This window comes from Anas acuta, chromosome 4 (genome assembly GCF_963932015.1).
Source record: "Anas acuta chromosome 4, bAnaAcu1.1, whole genome shotgun sequence".
NCBI lineage: Eukaryota > Metazoa > Chordata > Aves > Anseriformes > Anatidae > Anas > Anas acuta.
The window spans coordinates 1,579,255-1,601,689 of NC_088982.1; the positions used below are offsets into that span (position 1 = coordinate 1,579,255).

The window sequence follows — 22,435 nt, forward strand, 5'->3', positions numbered from 1 at the left end:
TTGGAAAAATCCATTTCACAAGCCAGGAGGATCTCTCAGAACAAGAGAACAGGAGTAGCCACTAATGAAACACAAAGAAGTCCGACTGCTAAGCAGATGCTTAACTTTAAAAACATAAACACTCCCGAGGAACTCTGCAGAGACAGCCGGGTACGCACGCAGGTGCTCCAAAGCGAGCATGTAAGCGCCTTGCTGAATCAGGATCAAAAAGGAGGCCCTTGCTCAGCCCGATGGAACCGCCTGTTTACTGTAAACACCACCTTGGTGCCGAAAACAAAGCGATAAAGCTAACCAGAAAATTGCGTGGGGGGAAGAGAGGGCGAGCGCCGTGTTGGAGGCGAGCCTCTCCCTGCGAGGCCCAGCGACCATCGGCCACGGCCCGGCCACCGTTCCCTCATCCTGATGTCTCCTGGCTGGATCCATTTGCTGGCCAACATCTTGTTGTGCTGTGAGCCTCTTCTGATGAGCAAAAGGGCTGTGGGCATGCACACGGAGATGTTTCCTTCTGACCTGCCCAGTGCTGGCAGGATTTGGCCTTGGCCCTACCAGGCCCTGCCTCCAACTGCTACCCAGGATGGAGGAACATAACCCATTTCTTCTGTAAACGGGTAAAGCCCAGGTTTCAGTGTGTCAGGTGAATTAGCACAAGGCAAATTTGATGTTTTGGGGCTTGCCACGCAGATAGGAACAGACTGACTTCGTGGACTTTAATTCAAGCCCTTAAAAATTGAGACGGAGCACAGCGAAGGAAGGCCAGGCTGCAGGCCACACCGGAGGAGCAAAGCGCTCCTCCTGCCTCCGTCCTCAGCCAGGCAGCTGAAAGAAACTCTGAGAAACATCGAGAGCTGCACAAGCAGAAAGCCAACCCAGAAGGAGCTCCAGCACTCCCTTTCCTCTCTGCGGGGCGAAGACGCGCTGGGATCCTTTCAAGCTTTGCAGCAAAGTGGAGGAGATTTCCCCAGTACAAGGGCTGGAAGCGAGGCCTGGCACAGCTCTCGGTGCCCCCCCAAGCCTGGCCACGAGGCAGTTAACCATGCAGGCATCAGGGTGGGATCCCCCCTTTCCCCCTCTCTGCAAGGTGGACGTCTCTGTCTCAAAGGAGCTGGGCTCCTTCCTCGCAGGAAAGCAGGCCATTACCCCCGAGCTGGGGGCGCGCATTGTTCCCCGGCCCTGCCGCTAGGAAGCGAGCTCTATTTTTCCATTTCGAGGAGGGCAAAGCCTTTAATTTCACCCTTCTGGCTGCAGCTGGAGCTGCCTTTTAACTGCTCGGCCAGGGGAGTGAAGACAGGTTTATATGGAGGAAAATGCTGAAAAGGCCGCTTTAATATGCTCGCCTGTGAAAAGGGGAGAGCTTTTCATACCGCACGGTAATGAGGGTCAGCGGGATATTACACTTCGCCATATGGCTAATTTGCACAGCAGGTCAAACGCTCTGTTTGCTTTTTAAAGACAGCCCCATAGATTAGGCTGCGCTAAAACAAAACAAAATAATAAAAAAAAAAAAAAAATCAAATAAAAAATAAAGAAGCGTGAGCAGGAGATGCCCTCTAATGTTCAAGCCTGGGAACGGCTGGGCAGGAGGGCTGGATAAAAACGCATCAATAAAGCAGATTATGGGGACGAGGGGGCTGGGACGAGGCGTAGCAGTGCCCGGGGGATCCCCACGATGGCACAACCCCGTTATCACCCCGTGGCCCGCAGCAGAGGCCCCGCTCGTCCCTGTTTGTCTTGGCGCGTGCCCCACGCCGTGGCCCAGGCGTGACCCGCCGAGGCGCTTCCGTCCCGGCCTTGCGCGGCTCCCAAAAAATCTGGTGGCTGAAGATTACGGAGCCGCTCGTTTGATGAGGGTAAACAGGCTGATTAACGAGCCTGGCTTTTGTAATCGCCCTTCCCCGGCCGCCCGCTGCCGAGTGTTAATTTATTAAATACCTTAACAAAGAGCCTTTATTAGCGGCCGGAGCTTGGCGGGCTCCTTTCAGAGCACTGCAAGCTCCGTCTAATAAAGCTTTAATTAACTACTGCTTTTCCCAACCTCTGACCCGGGAGCACAGGCAGCCGGCTGCGCTGGCCAAAGGGGCAGCCCCGGAGGAGCTCCTGGGACGAGGCCGCTCGTGGGGATGTGTTTTGGAGAGTCCAAGGGGAGGGAAACCACAGCCGAGTGCTCCTGGGGCCAATTCACCCCCCCCTTCGGCCTCGGAGAGATGCTTCCCAACAGGAGGAACGTTTTGACGTGGTGATAAGGTTGAAGTTTTATGGCCTGTGGGGTACAGAGGGGAGTAAAACGCTGTCTTCCCAGGTAAAGATCAGGGAATTGAGAAACGGAGGTGGAACCAGAGAACCAGAGCCCAGAGCCCATCAGCTCCCCAGCCAACGCTCCCAAATGTTGGTGCCATATGGTAGAGCAAAACCCAACGCTTCCCCCTCTCCCCAAGAGACCTACATGAGGTAGGGGCCAGAAGGAGAAATCCAAAGTTTTATCTAAATCTCAGCTTTGGTCATGATCATGGGTTCCCATTTTCCTAGGACGGCGAAACCATCACCGAGGCTACAGAAAACAACCAGGCAATGTGATGGGAATTAAAAAGAATGATGGGAATTAAAGAGAAATAAAAACTTGTTTTAAATTCTGAAAAGAAAAACCAAGAAAAGCACAGAGACACCAAAACTGTTCAGCTTCAGCGTGGTGGAAGGGGCAGGTAATTCCCATCCCTGCTTCGCTCAAAATCCCGGGCGAGCTGTTCCTGCTGCTAGCCCCGCTCTCAAAATTTTAACCCAGGTCTCAAATATTTTGCCTCAAAGCTCAGAAGCTGGAATCAGGAGTGCTGCACAGCTCCCTAAGCTTTCACTGAAAATAAGGAGGTATTTCTAACCCTTCTAACTGCAGGGGAAAAAGGCATCAAAATGAGGATAAAGTGCACTTCAAGTGCTCAGTCCAGGAAAGAAATATTTTGTCAAATGCCCCAAGTTCTTTCACCTCCCTCGTGTTTACCTACACCGGCGTAACTGGGAATATTTAGAAATTCCTGGGTTTAAAAGAGCAGTAGCCTCAGTTCTGCACAGCAGCTAGAAGTATTTCAAGCTCATTAATAAAATATAAAATAAAATAAAATAAAATAAAATAAAATAAAATAAAATAAAATAAAATAAAATAAAATAAAATAAAATAAAATAAAATAAAATAAAATAAAATAATAAAATAATAGCACGGAAATCTTGATGTCTCCCAAAGCTTTGGCATCACCAGAGCCCGGAGCTCTCGTGCCTGAGAGCTGCCTGGAGCCGTGTCCTGCCTGCACGGGGCTCACGCAGAGGCAGTTTGTCAGAGAAAACTACAGAAAACCTGAATTTAGCCAGCAGGAACTTCCAAAATTTCCAAAACCTGCACGTGCAAGTGCTGCGTGGTGGCAGAGCCCAGCACAGCCCCGGCCAAGCACCCTGCCCCTAGTGCCGGGGGAAAAACCTGCTCCAAACTCCTGGGCGAGCACAGCCCGGCTTTTCCAGCGCCGGCTCTCAGCTTCCAGCGACTTCCAATGCAGGGATGGCCTGAGCCAGAAGCATCATTTTTATTTAATAGCCCTGGATGGATTTTTTTTTCCATCAGTTTGCCCAAAAGATGCCGGTGCCCACGTAAACTTGCAGTGCCCGTGGGTGCTTGTGTCAGAGCTTCACTGCAAACGGAGGTTACGGATCGGAGCAGACCAAGTCTTTAAAAACTAAAGGAAAACGGCGATTACACTTCCACATTTTCTCTTCCAAAAAAAACCCACTTGCCTGACAGTGCTGGAAGAAGAGACTGGCCCAGAGCTGGGGTCGCCGAGCCTGGGGTGCTCTTATCTTCAAAGGCAGACGGGGCCGAGCACGCAGCAAACCTCCCCCTGAAACCGCAGGACAAAGGCACCAGCACGGCTCTATCTGCGCGGTGGATCTTTCTCTCCCCCCAATAAAGTTTATTTCTGCAGGCAGCGGAGCCTTTGCAGGGGTCTGCCGGGCTGCAAAGTGCAATTCTGGAAGGAATTCCACCACCAAAAACCCCCCGTCTCTCCCCAAATGCAAGCCCGGGTCCGGCCGCTGATGAAAGGTTTAACATCGTACCCCAGGAACTCTGCTGCTCATCAAAATCCAGGGGGAAAGGAGTGGAAGGACTGAGGCTACACGCTCAGATCGAGTGCACCAAAGAAAAAAGGGAGAACAAAGCTCCCTACGCACAAAGGTTGCTCTCCTCCAAGGGGCTCCGCTCCTGCCCCGTGCAGGCGACTGCAGCTGAGCCTCGAGGGGAGCCGAGGGCAGGTAGGAAGCTGCACCCAGCTCAGGGCAAGGATTTTTGTGAAATTTGGGGATTTTCAGGGTGAAGCGAGTTCTCCCAGTGTGACAGACAAGCGGCCATAGTAAATCTTCCAAGCCATCCAAGATGCAAATCCCACTTCCATCACATTTTAATAGGTTGAAATGTCAACCAGAGACGTGTTTTCTTTTCCATTTAGTAGCAGTAGAAAAATAGAGCGTATTTGCTACTGCTCACTCATCAGTTCAGAGCTGCCGGCTTCATTTAACGAGAGCTTGGCAGCGCGAGGCTCTCAGCTTCTGCTGCACAAGTGTCATTTGTTTTGTCCTCCCGCTTCGCCAGGACTGGGTACCGCAGCTTTCCCTGAAACCACACCAAACAGAAGGCTGCTGCCCCAGCCCAACGTGCTATTGAACATCGCATCACCCCAGCTGAAGAGTTTTTTTGCATGCCCAAGCACTGAACACGTGGCCAAACTTTTCGAGCTGTATTTCTGTGTGCATCAAATCGATTCTCAGTTATTAAGAATAAATACGTTCATCCAGAAAGAACGCACAGAAAGACTCCAATACTTTAAAATATTTCCCCTGGGGGCCTTGCCTGATCTTAAAAATTGTACTTTTTAATAGCTAGGAAGAAGGAGGGCTCCAAATTTGGAGTTGCTGTGCCTGACAAATGAAGTGAAGCGCCGAGCGCACTGAGCTGTAAAAGGCGAGAAGGACATTAAACTTTTCTGGGATGACAGCTCGAGCCTTCACAGTTCCTTGGAGTTAATACTGCTCAAAAGGAGCAGAAAGCAACATGCACAAATTAAGATTTGTTGGAGAGCCTAATCTTCGCCGGTGATGAATAGTCTAAAGTTTATCTCTGAGTGGTAGCAGCACAACAAAGGATCCAACGCACGTTCGTACCCAGAAGACCGGTGACGCTGATAAGCAGTCAAACAAAAACCATTTCTCCATATTTTTAATAGCTTTGATTGTGTTTTCGGATGACAAAATACATCACGTAACAGTGTACGTTTCTAAAAGCTATGCCAGTGCCCAGGACCGTACACAAATAGAGACCTTTGGCCTTCCCAGCGTCTAATGGAATATTTCCTGCAAGCCTTCCAAGGACCGGCACGCAGGAGACCTTCTCTAGGCACAAAATGGCTTTTCTCTATCAGTCTGATTCCTGCTTTTAGACTTTCCAATCATCTGCATGCCCCTCCCGAGCACACCCAGCTGATCCACCTGCTCCGATCCACCACGGATCCCCTCCCCAGTATGCCCACGGACACAAACTGGGCTGTGCTGGGTCATAAACCACCTCGAGGCACGGATGGTGAGCTTCTGCTTGCTTGGTACGAGGCACACAAAGACACCACGAGGCACAGGAAGAGAAGTTTGTCTCCTGAGTTGTCTGACTTCATTACCAAGGATTAGCCCCTCACATCCCAAAAGCTGTCAGATTCCCCAGCGGATGGATATTGACTTCAGAAAAGATCCTACAACTTCCTACAAAGATCCTACAAAGATCCTACAAACTGCTAAACATTCCCATGGGAATTCACATAACCACTCCAACAAAATCAGTCTCGTAGTACTCATCTGTCCACACTGCCTCTCAACCTTAGAAATTTTGAAATGTCCAAAATAAATTGATTTTTGATTAAGTAGAGCCCCCTTTCCAGAGCCACTTGGCAGCCACACAGCACCATCGCTCAGTGAGGAAGCAGAGGAGCCCAGGACCCAGCAGGTTTCAGAGCAGAGCTCAACAAGACCCCAAGTCTGGCCTTTCACCAGGTCAGACTTGCCCCAGGACACATGCATCCTCTGCTTTAACCAGCCCTGCCTGTGAAACCTCAATGATAGGCGAGTATTTTGTAGGGGAAAACCATAAAAGAATAAATAACAAAGCTACACGGGGCTAAGGTACCCCAGCTAACACCAAGGAGCTTCTCCCAGACAAATATTAGCACCCACCAAATCCATCTTTATTCTGCAGCGCAGGAGGCAAGGCAGACATGGAAAGAATCATCCCAAATATTTCTGAAGGCCCCCAGTGAGCTCGTATTTTAATACCTGCAGTGGAAACCACGTCCATTTTTGCACTGAGTGGTTTTTTTCATGCCATCCCTCCTCCCGAGAAGCCAGCACCTTTGGCCTGCAGCACCCAGCCCTCCGTGTGCCGCCAGGCTCCGGGCTGGAGGAAGGCAAGGGCCCAGCCCCGCACCGGGTAACGCTCTGAAGAAATCGCTGCGCGCTCAAACAATGGGATATTTGTCAAAGTACAGCCTGATCACCAGCAATCATCTGTTTTTCATAACTACATTTGACCTAAACTGAATTGACTGAACAAGTAGCCTGTGTTTTTCATTCTGGAAAATGCGGCGTCGCAGCTCCCCCCCCCCCCCTCCTTTTTTAAGTCATACTTTTCAAAAGTTACAAAGCGATGATGTAGGCAGATATTTCCTCATTATACACAGCAGCGGCTAAACATTTTCAGGTTGCATTTTTGGCCATCTCCTCCTGTTCCAGGTGACCTGCAAGGTTAAGCGCAGGGGGACGTGCCTTTTTTTTTTTTTCAGATGCTCGCTTTCCATCCAGCCCCTCTGCACAGAAAATCACGGCCCAGAGCTTCCAGGGCAAAAAGGAGCCGAGAGCATTCCTTAAGCACACGCTCCTCTTTCATAACGTCCTTAAAATTCATTAAAACTTTATAATGAATGAGCTGCCACGAAAAAAAAAAAAAAAACATATTCAGGGCAAGCCCACGGAGTCTTCCATGCAAGGCCACTGCACACAAAACCTCTGGGAGGCAAATAGAAGAAAGCTCAACCCTGGGCTCGAGGAAGGAAGGAAATCGGTCACAAGCTTTGCAAGGAAGGATGCATCCCCACAACTAATCAACTCTTGTCAGTGCTCCCATCAATTAGGAAATAAATAAATCAATCACGAGCAGCACAGAAGGAGCCCTTAAGAAAAAAAAATGAAGTACAGGTCCAGGGGGAGGCGAAGGAGCCAAGGGAAGGGCAAGGTAGAGGAGAAGGAGGCAAAAGCTAACGAGAAGCTTGCAATCTGCAAGAAGCCTCAACCATTCTTTTTTTTTGCCTGCTCACCAGTTTGTTTTAAGCTACGTGCCTCCTACCAGAGGTGAGCACCACTGACAGCCTGGGTTTTGCACTGATTGCAGAGACCAGCAAGGCAGAAAAGTCACTGAATAAATAGGGAGGCCCCCAACTCAGGCACAAACTCGGGAAGGAGCAAAACCTCCCCCGTCGTGCACGTTGTACCCAGGTGGAAGGACGCTGCTCGTTGCTAGGAGCCTTCCACAAAGCGTTGGGGTTGGGAAATTAAATCTGCCTTGTTGTTCTTCCAGCTGAGGAATGGTCGAGGAGGACAGAAAAACACGAAGAGGAGAAAGCCTAACGCAGGGCTTCCCGGTCCAAGTGCCAGCAAGGGGGGGAGCAGGTTCCCTATTTCGTACATCTGTGATGGGAAGGACATCGTGTGCCAGCAGCTGCCTCCAGCTCTCCCCATCTGATGCCTAGCTGTAATTTTTCAAGGCACCGACCTGCACAGACCGAATTCGGACAGACAAGGGGGATGCTGTGCTCCCAGCCAGCAGCAAACCATCACGACCCCTGTTTTGACCAGCTCCCGGCTCTGCCCACCTAAACCCACGTGGATTAATTCATAAAAGGTGTGCAGAAAATGGCTCAGTCGGACAGCCCCCATTTTCCCGTGCACCCCTTTAGTTGTGGGGGTTGGAAGTCAGAGAAGATTTAAAGGCTACAGACAAATCCCTGCTCTCCTAACAGCTACTGGAGGTTGCTCAGTGGCAAATTCAGTCTCAAAGGAGAAAGTCTAGAAGATCCTAAAGTCACCCAGAGCTCCAGGTAGCGGCTTCAGGCACTAAAAGAGCTGAGCCACCTTTCTCAGCAGCCAAACCTCTCCTTCCGAGGGACTCAGGGAGCAGAGAGCCAGGTCGAAGCTCTCCAAGGGCAGCGCTCACCTCCCTACACCCTGCTCACATCCCTGCCTTTGTGCACCAAATCGGGGCTTTCCCATCACTGCTCGGCCAAAGCTGCAGGTTGATTTTGGGGCTGAAGCACCTTCTGCCTTCGGATTGTGGACCACGCGCTTCTCATCTCCCCGTGCTTCTCATCTCCCCGGGGCTCGGCCACGGCCGCCCTGCAGCAAGAGGCTCCTGGAAGGCGAGGGCAGCGTTTGTTCATGGCAGGGGCCCGGCCTCGTTTCCACATTTTCCTGAACAAAAGGACTGAAACAGTGGGCACATGCGTCACCAGCCCGTCCTGAACACTGCTCGCCCTTTCCTGCGCAAATATTTGTAAACAGATTTGAGAATTCACGTCCAGCCAGCTCGAGACCCTTCATAAGAAAAAAAAAAAAAGGGGGGGGTTTATTGAAAACAGGATGGCAATCATTTCCCAGAGACGCTGCATATAGGCCTTTAAGATGAGAAACAACATCCAGAGCAGGAAAACAGCAACCCGCAGCTGTGCGCCGAGCCGGGCTGCGAGATGCATAAAGCGTGGTGGTGGCTTACTATTTTACAGCCTCCTTCCCCCACAAACGCTCAGCCTGCTTAAAAAAGTATATATATGAAGTTTCTGGTCAACACATGATAATTCCCCCGGGGTTCATTTATGGAGGAAACACACAGCTCCCCTAACGTGAGCAGCTCAGCAGTCCTCATGCCGGACCTTCCCAGTGCCTCAAATACTGGGGACAGGAACATTTTCCCAACGTTGCTCCAGCACTGGAGGGAAAACAGCATCTGATTCCCCAGGGTCACATTTGGGTCTGGTGCTATGTCGCAACATCTTTCACGTGTCACTACGAGCTGGCACTGCTAGGACACAAAACACCATTATTTTTCCTTTGTTTGGTGGGCGTGTGCGCGTTTTTTTCCCTTCAGAAGCAAAAATAAGTCCCAAATATTTTCTGTCGGTATCAGCCCGTTGGAAAGGTGTCCAGCTGCAAGGAAAGGGTAAAAGGGTGTTGTAAAAGAGGAGCTGGAGGGCTACAGGCACACAACACATCGAGGCAAGGCCAGCAGTGGCCACCGAGATAATTACAGGAGCTGGAGCACAACCACACGGGAGAAAAAGGTCAAATAAATTGGGTTTGTGCAGTTTAGAAAGGAGAAGGGTGAGGGAGCACCGCATGCAGGGTGTCGGGGTGCATGCAGCCAGATTCCTCTTGGAAAGGCACGGCAAAAGGAAAGGCAACAGGGAAAATGCAGAAAAATTAAAATTCATTTTAATAACGGGGAAAAATCACAGTCAGGGTGGTCAGACACCAGGACAGGGACACGGAGGGGCTGGGGGGTCTCTGTCCATGGAGATCCCCAAAGCTCAGTGGGACTTGGCTCTGAGATACCCCACGTAGCTTCAGGCTTAGCCCCGAGCAGCGTGTGGGACCAAAGGCCTCCAGGAGGCTCTCCCAGTCTAAATTATGAGGCTATTACGAGGCTGGAGGCTGAGATTTAATGGAAATGCTTGTTAGAGTTTTCTCTTTGTGTTAAATTGAGGGACATTCTTTGCAAATTAGCACACTTCCATCATCTATCACTTGTTATTTTTGAGATACCACCGCTTCTTGACTCCACCACGAAGCTCTCCGAGGTAGCTGGGGCTTGTTCCAAACGCTCCTGGGACCCTGCTGAGCCCCAACACCAGGAAATGGAGAAAATTTTCAGCGAGAGCCTGCCCTCATGTAATACAAACAGTGGTGTTGGAGTTCAGGATCCTCCAGCTGGCCTGAATTCTGCACCGCTAAGACGAGCACCACACGACAAAAATAGTCCTGAGCTCAGAACTTCCTACAATCAAAGGCACATCTTAAAACAACATGAAAAAAAAAGCCTGTCCCTAACAACTGGGAAAGGTAAATGTCGCAAGGAAGGCTGAAACGATGATCTGAGGAAGCACAGCACACTCAGCTCGACTTTGTTCCTTGGGAGAAGAATGAGACAAGTCCTCCTGGACCCCACTTCCAGGGACATGAAGGAGAAGGTGGCTGGGGATTACAACACGGGTTTCACCAAAGGAGCTATGCTGGCAATTACTAAATTCTATGAGAGTATGATGGTATTTATGGACGAGGGGAAGGCCATGGGTATCATGCCCTTTGATTTCAGTGGGGCTTTTGACGTGGTCTTCCACAATGTTCTCGATAGTTTAGGATGTGTCGGTCTCGATGAGCAATTGGCTCCGTGTTCGGGTTCAGAGGGTCGTGATTAGAGACGTACCTCATGTGGGAGCTGGTAACAAGCAGAGAACCACGGCAGGGCAGCATCTTTACCAGTGACATGGAGGAGAAAACGGAGCACATCCACGATCACTTGTGCCAATAACGCCAACCTGGGGGGCAGAAGTCAACGCAACCAAGAGCAGGGCCACCATCTGCAGGAGCCTGGTGGAAATACCTAAAGGCCAATGCCACGTCCCACACCTGGGAAGGCAGAAGCTCTCGCAGCAGCTCGGAGGAGGGACGGGCTGCCTGGGGAGCAGCGCTGTGGATGAGGACCAAGAGCCTTGGCAGGAGGAGCTGAACGCGGGCCAGCCGCCTGCCCTGGCAGCAGAGGCAGCCAACAGCCTCCCGGGCTGTATTAACAGGAGCCCGGCCAGGAGATTGAGGAAAATGATTATCCCCCTCTACACAGCACTTGTTCAGAGCCTATCTACACACTGCAGCCAGGCTTGGGCCTCCCAAATTCAGGAAAGACACGGATGAACTGGGGCGAGTTCAGTGGAGGCCACCAAGATGCTTGGGGCTGGAGCACTTGCCCCACTTGGGGAGGAACTGGAGGAGTGACTGCCTCGGGGAGACCCAACAGCTGCCCTATTACCTAAAAGGAGGTCGTGGACTTGAATAAGATCCCCACAAAGATCTGGCAGTCTTGGTCCTTGCAGGTTTTCAAGATAAATCCCCGAGCAGCCTGGCCTGACCTCCAAGGTGCCCACACCGAGCAGGAGGTTGGAGCAGAGACCCCGAGCTCCCACCCATCCCTCCACGATCCAACAAAATACCGAGCACATCACATATTCACCACGCTCAGGACTAACAGAGGCAACCCCTCCGAGGCTGCTGAGGCTGGACTGGGATGGGGTGAACCCGAACGAAATCAGTTTGAAACGTAAAAATACCAGAACGTTGTCAGCAAAGCTCTGCAAAGCCCTGGGAAAGCACGGCTGCTGTAACCTCAGGTGACAAGAAGTCTGCATCCGGGCTATTGTAGTAAACGGAGCATTTTATTTTTTTTTCCTCCCCCTAACATGTCTGTTTTCCTAGCTGAATATTTTAAGAATCAAGGCTGCCTGTGATCATATCTAGGCAGCTTAGAATGAACACTGATTTCTTTGCTGCTTCTTTGATCGAAGCCAAGTGGTTTTCTCATGGGTAATAAGGTCACGGGGTTAAAAGAGCAATATGACAATTACAAAAGTTAAATCTATTGCCACTACAGACAGACACACTACCCGGGGTCCATTAGCACGTAGTACAGAATGGTTATCACAGGTCACTGACACCAGTTCACTCTAATGGCTTTTCCTGTGTCCTTATCAATGCGGTGCACAAAGTGTCTCACCCTCAGCCTTTCCCTATGATCTCAGTGCTGTGTTTATAGCTATCTAACTCCACCAGGCACCAGTGGGTCAGCCAAGTCAGCAGACAGTGAGATATGCCAGGACAGAGCGATGGGACAATCTGCAAAGTGTCTGAGATGAACAAGGAGTTACCAGAGATTTCGAGAAGGAAATTTTTTCCACTCCCACCCCCCCCCTACAAAAGAAAAGTTTAAACTGTTTAAGTTCCCAAGGACACAGAAGGAAAAACTTTACAACCCCGATCTCCAAAATAGAAATAAGCCACAGCCTTTCCACGGTAGGGTTCGTGTTTCAGTATCAAATAAAAGCAACAAGTCGCCTTACAAAGAGAAAAAAGAGCTGCATTCATGTGCAAGAGAGGGTTGGGTCGTTCTTATTATTGAAGTTGTGGTTCCTCTACGAGACTTTCTCTCCCCTTGAAAGAACAACCTCAATTGTTCGGCAGGGCTAACAAAGAGCAAACATCTCGGTGCGCACGCCGCAGCCCCCCCGGCCAGGGTGGGCTTCGGGGCCCCGACCGCAAGCGCTCAGATCGGGGGCAAGCAGAGGAGCAACCAGCCCGGGATTTATGAGACCACAAAGTCAGCAAGGGGAGGGCTAGCACGCTTCTCAGAGGAATAAAAAACGCCATCCAAGAGCTCGGGGCTGGAAGGAGAGCGATGATACGCTGCATTTATGGCATCTCCCCCTTCAGGTGCGCCGCCGTACGGTGCGGCGTTTCCCCCGGTCAGCCCAACGAGTCCCCTGGAAATGAGGGCTCCTCGGGGCTTACCAACCCCGGCACGGATTCTTCGGTCAAAATGCAGCGATCAATTTTAGTGATAAGCAAAAGCAAGCCCTGGCTTCTGCTCCCAAGGCCGTGCTGGCTCCGCAGAGCTAAGAGAAATACCAAGATATTAAAAAAAAACTCATGTTCATCACCAAAACAGGCAAGCCAAAACTTAGCGAGCGCACGCAGCCTAAGCACAATGTCTGTGTTTTAATGCGGGCAGCTCACAGACTTTATACATCGATTATTTTTAATAGAGGTTTGGTTTGTTTTTCACTTGTTTCGCATTTTTCTTACCTCTCCTAATGTATTTCTGTGCATCAAAGCAGCTTTAGGGTCAGGGAGGCTTTGGGTAGAAGCAATATAGCTGATAAAAACGTCAGTGGCAAGATATGACAAATTTATAGTAAATACCTGTCAACTGCTATTTATCTAAATTATCCAGCTCTGGGATTCTCCAGAAATACTTCATCAGCTAGGAGGCAGCTACATTTTTAAGTCGGTATTTACAGCAGAATCTGCTCTTTTTTTGCTGTTGGTGGTGGGGTTTTTCTTGGACACTTGTTCTTTACCCTAAAATGACCCCTTTGTAGCTCGGATCAAAGAGCTGGGAGTGTCAATACCAGTGTCTTCACGAACATGTTAAGAACCTCAAAGTAATTGGTAACCAATTAGCATAAAGCTTTAAAAAAAAAAAAAAAAAACAAAAAAACAACACACACCACCTAGCTAAGACAAACCCTGAGCACCAACAGCGCTGGCTGAAGCAGGAGCTTGAGGGACTTAAATCACTGTCATCTGCTTCAGAAACCACTGCTTGGGAGCGCCCTGTGTGCAAACCATTCCACCTTTTTTTTTTTTTTTTTTTTTAACTTTTTTTATTTGTTTGTTTGTTTGTTTTTAATTCCTTTCTGCTCTTCGTTCACTGTTCGCTTTCTGACTTGCTGCAGCTTACGGGAAACATGAAACAAAAACTGCTTTTCATTTTATGTTATGTAAAGCAAAGCAATTCCATGTCTTGGCCTTGAAATACAAGGCTCCCAACAGCTGTTCAGATGCTCCGGCAGATAAACCAGCTGGCCCAAACCTCACCTTTGCTAATTTATTTTGGAGATCGATCAAAGCAACTTGAGCATTACATAGACTTTGGTCAAAGACAACATAAAAGATAAAAATGTCAATGGGAAAATCGCTCCACTGAAATATTCTTGTTTCTTCTTTATATAATAATATTACCATTCTCAACAAACTTCTCCATTAATTCAAAGAAAAGGTGTACCTGATACCAACAGCCCAGCAGCCTAACCACACTCGAGATGCATGCCCTTAAATAGCACATTGCTGTTGAACAGAAACTAGGCGGGTTTCGGCGTTTAGGACACCCTAAAACCAGACCCCAACTTTGGCCAAGTGACCAAGTTGCCCAGGACAGGCACCGGGGAGCTGCCTCCCCCTCTTACTCCTTCACACGATGCTCCTGGCTTCTGGACAATCCCTATAGCCTTGGATCCAGCTTTTTTGCCTTATGGGAAAGGGGCAGGATACATTTTTCTACTGTATTTTCACCAGGATGCCCACTGAAACGCCAAGGTTGTTTAATGTCTACAGATTTATGCCAACTTGAAACCATATCGGTCACCCCAAAAGCCTTTTTTTGTGCAATTCAAAGCATGTTTGTCCCATGTAGAAACCACCATCAGGGTAAGGACCTGTCATTAGGGGACATAAACCCAACTGGCTTACACCAAAGTCACAAGGGGAACTCACAGCTATTCCCCACGGTGGCCTTGTTTGCTTATCCCGACCTACAACTGCAAGTCACACTTGGGATGTTTGCGATGTTTTGTTCCATCCCCGCAAAGATTCCAAGCCTCACCTACGCCCATTTGTTCCTCAAGACACCGCCAGCCGGGCCATTTCCCACACGAAAAGGAATCGCCGATGAATAGTCCCATAAAGCATCCCATCGGGGCCTGTCCTCCCGCTGCCGCGGCCGCGCCAAGGCCCGGCTCTCAATTAACCACCGCCTGACCCTTGTTCACTTTCTTTCCCCCTCCTCTGCCCTTCCTGAGAAAGTTCAGCGCTTCCTGGAAAAGTCTCCTTGCCTGTTTGATATTGTACTTCGCCTTGGTTGCTGAAGGAAGGATTTACAGGTGCCTGGCCCCGTCTGTAAGACCATGACCGAAGGCTGACCTCGTGTTACAATATGTGAACTCCTGCCCTGCTGATAAGGCTGGCAGATATGAGTAGGATTTTTCAAATAATCCTTTGGGAATTTATAAGCAGCACAGCCATAAAACCGAGGTGACTGGAAGGTCGATTTCACTAAAAATAATAAATATCTCAATGTTTATTCAACGTGGGCCTTTTTAACTGCAGGCCAAGCATTTAGATAACGCTATTGTAAATGACAAATATTAGGATTTTTTGGTAACTATTACATTATGATCCTTCCGCCTGACACTGATGTGGCCGTTTCCCTCGACGTTTGCTGGATCTTTGACATTGTTCAACTCCGGTTGGGCCTAGAAAGCCAGCGCGGGATTCAATCACGGGTCAGAAAGAGGGCAGGGCTCTTTTCAGGAGCCTTTCCTAGGGTTAGTTGCCTTCGTCTCTTGCTCCTGTCTTCCCCATACACCTTCAGAGCTCTGCTTTTTTTTATTTTTTTCCTCATTAGTGGGGCTTTTGACTGAAAAAGGAGAGAGAGTAGGAGCAGAAAGATGGAGTGATCTCGGCACAGGACAGGGGATGGGGACAAAACCCTCTCCTGCAAAGCACTGGCCACGGAGCCTGGTTTCTGTAGCTTGTCCCTAAAACACCTGGGAGGACCACACAGCCAACTGCTATCCAAGGCAGAAAAGTAAAGCAACAAGACAACAAAACCCAGTGCTCCTCTAAGCCTTGAGCCCACAAAACTGCAGAAAAAAGACAATTTCCACCGCACAAAACAACTGCTGTACCCATCAGCGAGAACTCCTCGTCCCTCCCATAAGAGCTCTATGCATAAACAGGCAGCCATATAACCCTGCAGTAAAAAAACTGCACGTAAGCTACACAAATAGGATTTCTGAGCCTGTTTTCCTTAGACATATTCTTCACTGAAGTTTCTCCAAATAAAGTGACACTTTGAAATCCACAAAGCATTTCAGCCCAGTTGTAATCTTCAATTAGCACACTCCCTGAACCGGGCTTCCAGCGCCGTTTCTGAGCAGGAGGTTTTGTCCAAGATAAACAGAGTAACACATTTTGGGGAGGTTAACTTTTTCATTCCACCAAAAGATCACGGCAACGTAGCCAAATGACATAATTATTAACAGATGAGGGCACAAAAAGATTTTAGAGAAATGTTTTTTATGACAATTCTTTTCCTTTTGCAAATTCATTCGTATGTATTGCTGGAGAGCCCGGCTTTAGAAGTGCCTTAAAAAACAATTCTCTCTCAAGCCTGGCTCCGCTGTGGAAAGGGAGGAAAGCTGCTAACAGAGTACTCCTTTCATGTACTGCCTGGGCTTCAGATTGCTCAACCACAGGAGCAGAGCGCTCTGAAAGCTCGCTCTCTGCAGCAGACGTCATTGCCCGCGTTGGGGAGCAGACGCAGAGAGCACAGGTTCCCTCGGTTGGTAGACTTGTAGGCTGCAAGACTCGTAAGCTGAGGGCATCTTAGAAATTAAAAGTGGAAGTGTAAGCTACAAAAGGCCATCTGGTCTGCCCTTGTTTTGAGCAAATCAACAGAAATGTGAAAATGTGTTTGTAATTCCTGGGAGAATTCGTGTCCGCAGTGCTGGGAGCTCTCCTGACAAGTTCCCGAGACTGTGGCAATGCTCAGAGAGAGCACTTTCTAGCACGGCACTGCACAGCCAGCAACCAAACACAAAACCTTCAGTTTAACCTTATTTTCCTGTGCACGCAACAGAGAAAGAGCCTAAATATCAGGGAAACTGGAAGTGACACAGTGGGTAGGAGAGGAGCACATCTGGCCCCCTTCAACAGTGTTTCAAGGGTGACAAACTTCTCTTCAGTGCAACAAGAAATAGATTTAAAATCATTTTCTCTCCCCAACTCCTCCATTTGCACCGAACAACGAAGTTTCTGTGGTCAAAGGAGAACTCTTCCAGGAAAACTGTGTGACCAAGAAATATGCATCTGGCCTGTTAGAAACCCGAGGCCTGCAATAGCTGCAGCAAGCATCCCCTCATATTTCTGTGGCCTGTATGAAGTAACTGTGTGTTTTTTACCCGAATCAATCCAGCTCTGCAGGCACTGGCCTCCTTTCCACGCCAGGTAAGGCACTTCCTAGCTCGGTGCACATTCACGCACGGTTCGCAACCACTTCCTTCCAGGCAGCAGCGCCACGAGGAGCAGCTCTCCAACCTCTTATTTAATCCCAAGTGTCAGCCCCAGGCTCACTCGCCGCACGGATTCACTCACCAGGACGGAGTAGATGTGCAGGCATCGGTACACAGGCGAGAAGTCCACCAGATCCTGGGCCCCAGGCACCTGAAAGACAGCGGGAGGTCAGCGTGAAACCTTAAAGCAAAGAGCAAGTGTGATGTATCACGGGGAGCTACGCGCACCCCAAAGGTGTGCATGGCTGACAGAGACACCGAGATCTCAGGGATGTAAGAACTAGTCATTATTGCTGTCTGTCTACAAATCTGTACATTTTTTAAAGTTTCTGACAGTAGAAAATATTCACTTCACTCTTGCTGTGATTCCACTTCCCTGCAAAATCACATTGCACCGTTAGTCAGCTCAGCAGAGATTTCACTTGGACCACAGGCTTAACTACAAGTCAAGCATCCTGGCACAACCTATTCTGGTACCTATGCAACATGACAAATATATATTTATATATTTTCTACATTTCTAGTTTGATTCCTTTAAAAACACAAATTCTTTTTTCTTTTTTTTTCCTTTTCTTTTTTTTAAAAAAAGCAGAAGCCACACAGACTCCACCGCCTTTCAACAGCAACAGCGAGTCTTGCAGAGGGACAAGGAAGTGAATTTTTGAAGGGTGGGATGGAGGGAGGGAGGGGGAGAGGAAGATCAGAGGGAAAATTTGCATACAAGAAGCTCGTGTCCTTTGGAGCTGTTCAAGCCAACAGAACATTAAGCTTGTTGGCCACGGCATAAAGCTAAAGCAAACCTCCTTCTCCCCCAAAATCCAGAGAGGAGAGGAGTGTTCTGTTGACATGCGGTGGAAAAAAGGGGAGAAAGATGAAAGGGACCAATGGACAGGCCTGGGAAACATGTTTATTTTTAATTACGCTTAAGAGGCATTTCTGCTACGAAGGAGGTAGGATGAAGCAGAGAAGTTTCGAGCTGGATGAGGACGTGCAAGCCGCAATCAACGCTGCCCGAAGCGCCCGGGGCGAGCGGTCCTCATCTAAAGCAATGGCTCCAAGCAGGGTTGTGCAGGAGTTATGGGCTGGAAAGGGAAAGCCGGGGATTTTGTTCAAAAGCCTCCTGTACAATGTCAGCATGGCGCTGTTAAGGAATCCCCTCCGTGCAAGGAAACGCTGCGTGGGTTCCTGCTAAGAGCTGAAATGAGGCAAATTGATGGTGAAGGGGCACAGGGACACCACCAGCATCATTCCCAGACCCCAAAACTGCACAGTTCCTGAGCGGTGGTGACACAGGAGGGCAGGGAGGGGGAGCAGAGTGCTGGCTCACTGGGGACAAGGCAGCCAACAGCTTTATTGGGGTTTGGCTCACGTCTTGCTGGGCTTCCATTGCCTCCCGGGCACGAAGCCCTTCGTTGTGCCTCCTGAGCGGCTCTTACAGCTGGGCAGTTGGCTTCCTGGGAACTGGGAAGGTTCCCGAGCAGGGGACAGGGCTGGCATTGCCCAAATAACCCTTCCCAAGCAGAACCTGCCTCTTGAACAGCCCCAGCAGGGCTGCAGCTGAACCCGGGGCCAGCAGAGCACCGAGCGCCCGGCTCACCGCCAGCTCCTGCTTTTGCCTTTTTTAAAGACAGCTCTATTTGACAACTGCAAACGCTAGGCAGCACTTTTATTGTGTCTATACCGATTTTATCACATCTTCCTGCTCGTTTCTTTTCCATTTACAGCCTCCCAGGCCTTCCAACGCTCCCTAAATAGCTCCCAGACCTGGGTTTTGCTAGCGTGGGGACTCCTTGGGATGCAGGCTGCGCCTTGGGGCACTCCTACAGCATTAAATGAATTGGTCCCCAGTCTGTAAAACACCTCTGGCTCACAAATCCTTGATGGCAACACTAGAGATGGCCAAAGCAGGCAGAGAAGCACCGGTACAAGTTCACCCAGCCATCCTCTGGCGACCACCAGCAGCGTGGGGAAGCTGGCCCCGAGTCCACCCTGGGCTCTTGTGAGGGAGGAGCGATCCGTCATCCCTTCACAACACCATCAAAGCAGATATTTTCCTGCAAATTTGAATTCAGGATCAAACGTTTTCGCTCCTCTTGGATTCGGGGCGCTAGTTGAACAAGGTCCACGGAGAAATATTTTTGATAAAGATTTGTGAAATCAGGGTATTGCCAAAAACGGAGCCTACTCCCCCAGAGAAATTCTTTCAAAGCAGACTGCAACATTTGCACAGCCTCTGATCTTCTGCAAAAACTTTTAAGCCCACACACACGCTCACGAAAAAATAAAATAGGCTGGACTCTTCTGCAGAGTTAATATCTGAGACATCAATAATTCCTCATCTCGTCAGAGAGCCATCAGAGGCGGATGCGCAAAGCCTGGACACGCACCCGAGAGCAAAGCCTGTGCTAAGATTTTGCAGAGCACAAACCCACAGTGCAATTCCTAAGGAAAAGCAGCCCTAAAATGTACAGAACATGGGACATGGACATATCTCATCATCCAGACTGAGCACGTCTCCTTCAGCAGCGATTTCATTTTCCTAGCCAATGCTGCATTACCAGCATTCAAAACAAACCTTTGATTTTGGAAACTCGGCGATGGGAACTAGAAGCCCCCTCAACAACAGAACTGATTGCTCCCCTGACATCTCCGCTTCTGCCTCATCTTTTTTTTTTTTTTCTTTTCCCTTTTAATTTGCAGAACAAAGAATTTATTCATCTTGTCCAGAATTTTCCCGTTCCGCAAACATCAGCTCCACAAACCTCACTCCCAAACTCTGCATCCAGCACGTTCCCGGTGCTGGGAGCGCAGGCAGACCTGTCAGTCTCTGTAAACAGCCAAACCCTCTCTTTCTGCAAGAACTCTTTCATTTGGGTTAAACGCTGGCTGTAGCAAGTTTAACCCATTCAAGCCACGTTTTCAGTGCTCATCTGCAGCTGACATCAACGTGAGTCTGAGGTGAGGGATGCTCTGGTCTGGCTTTACACGAAGGTGTGGTACAAGGGTGCGAATCTCTGATCCTTGTTACTTTTTGCTGTAAAGACACGACACCAACACACAGATTTGTTCTTCTTTCAGTAAGGAAAAAAGAATCCAGACCTGAACAGAAGGAACCCAAGAGAAGTGTTTATGAGCTGTCTGATGGATCATTCGGTGATGAACCACTGACCCAAGCACAAGGGTTCAGGGGTGCAGCCACAAAGGCGCAAGCCCAACCAAGGATATTTAGCAGCTTGGGTCCCTGCACACGATACCCACAGTTTTTTTCAGTGCAGAAAGTGTCTGCTCACCTTAAACAACAAACCTTAACGGCAGAAGGAAACGTTGCTTCTGTGCACCTTCAACAAACCTCACCTCGTCTCTGGCTACTGGCAGCTTGGAAGCTTTTTGATCCCTTGCTGCCCAGAACCAGCTGTGGTTTAGCTCTGCTACACGTTGCGTGGCCTCGGCGTCCTCTGATCCAGCGCTTGCCACGTCCTAACCTTTGGGAAAAACTGAACGTCTTCGCACGGTCCAGAGGATGCTCAGACTGTGTAACATTGGAAGCAGCCACAGCGCCCTGCAGACTGATCTCACCCGGGCTGACGTTATAGACAGCAGGCAGACAGCTCTGTCTGGAAATAGAAAGGTTTTTCTCCGTGTCCAAGACGTGTTTTTTTGTGCAATTACTCGTGGAAGCGAACAGAAGCTGGCGGCTGATGGCACCCAACACAGCCATTTATCAGGGAACGTCAAGGGAACTCTCCGGGGTCCCTGTTCTAGCTCCCAAAACTTGGGAAGAGATCGAGGACATTCACCGCGAGAATTACAACCGATTCCTGCAGCCAGGGCCACCTGGAAGAAAGCCAGGAGCATGACGAGTTTTGGCTACACCTCGCACCTGCTGATGTCCTCAGCGCCAAACTCCCTCTCTGAACAGAAAACCGTCTGGAGTTTGTTGATTTGCTCTTCAACAGGAGCCCAGGGGCTGTTATTCTGCAGCTCGGTGTCCGTCCTTAAAGCCTCCCCTCTCCCCCAGAGGAGCACCAGGGAGTCCACTTCTACCCGACCACTTCACGGACACCTGGCCAGCCTTTTGGGGGACCAGAAGACATGAGAATGCAGGCGAGTTTGTCCTGATGTACTCCCCAGGATCACAAAGGGAAAAGCACTGGAAATGAGAAGAATCTGGACGAGCTTTGTAGTTTTCTGGATGCTTTTTACTACAAAGGGAGCGGCTGGCACAGACAGAACAGCCCGTGGAGCTGCTCAGTGTGAGAGGCTGATCCTCCTTCTGCCTCCTGACTTTCATAAAAACTCAATTTGAGTCTTCTCCCCGCTCACTCTCCAGCTCTGCCCACGCTCTTGCTCTGATCACGGTGGCAGCTCCCACCCCGCGGGGTGCCTGCGCTCGCGTGGGCCACGTCTGGGCTGCGACGCCTCCGAAATGCAGACCTGGCACAGAGCCGAGCACCACGCCTCCGATTGCTCCTCCTGAACGTAGCTGGCAGAGCTCCCCTGAGCTACCCCGAGAGAGAGAAGGATCGACATAACGATGCTTTTAACCGTATAAGCAGAACTCTTTTGCTTTTTGTCCCTTTCGAGCCTTTTCCTCTGAATTCTGCTGCACGAAGGGAGGGATGGTGAATACGAAGATCCGTATGCGTGAGGAGCTGTGAGATCCCTACAAGAGCTCATCCACCCCAGGTGGAGAACTCCTTCTCACAGCCTGCTGAAGGGCCTCTGATATTTCCTAAAGGGAAAAAAAATATTGTATTAAACCCACTTTTTCCAGAGTTGGCTGGCCTAGGGACCAGGATCGGGAGCTCTCCTGCCAAAACCTTAATCAGAAACGCTTCGAGGTTCATCCCGTTTTCAGCCCTGGATAGCAGTAGGTGCATGCACCCCTCATCCTTCCCTCCCCAGCCATCACTGACCGTCTTCCAAACCCAAACCTGCAGTTGGGATTTTTGGCTGTGTCAGGTCAGGAGCAAAAGCCACCAGTGTGCTCTTCGGATGCTTCGGGCTCGTGTCTTTACTTGGCTGCTGACCTCATTCTCCAAGGCGCTGTCTTTGCTTTTTCTGGGTTTTCCTATCAGTATTATTCCACGTTTTCTTGAGAAGAAAAAGGGTGAGGGGCAGGGCACGGCAAACAACACGTGCCCACTTGCAGCAGTTGTGTCCCTCCAGGCTCAGAGCATGGCTGGGCAGGGAACCGGACGCGGTTCAGGACGCCTACCACGAACAATTTTAGGATTAACTTGGCAGCCTCCAACTTTGCCTTAACTGTACTCTAACTCTGCCTCTGTCACTACACAGAGATAAGCAGGAGAAGGGGTCATGCTAGAAGATGGAAAGCTGGGTGTAAGTATCAGCAATACTGACATTGGGCTGCCGCCACGGACATACCCTGCCAAAGAACCTAGCATTAGGATTTT

General features: G+C 49.7%; 1 protein-coding gene across 9 annotated transcripts in view; it reads right to left on the reverse strand.

The window, feature by feature from the left end:
• Nucleotides 1-22,435, reverse strand: part of EXOC6B (exocyst complex component 6B) — a 266,143-nt gene that overhangs the window by 120,277 nt on the left and 123,431 nt on the right. For all 9 annotated transcript variants that reach the window (XM_068679495.1, XM_068679491.1, XM_068679497.1 and 6 more), the window contains one exon: nt 17,101-17,169. In XM_068679495.1, the coding sequence (XP_068535596.1) occupies nt 17,101-17,169 (69 nt within the window). The remainder of the gene's footprint in view (nt 1-17,100; nt 17,170-22,435) is intronic.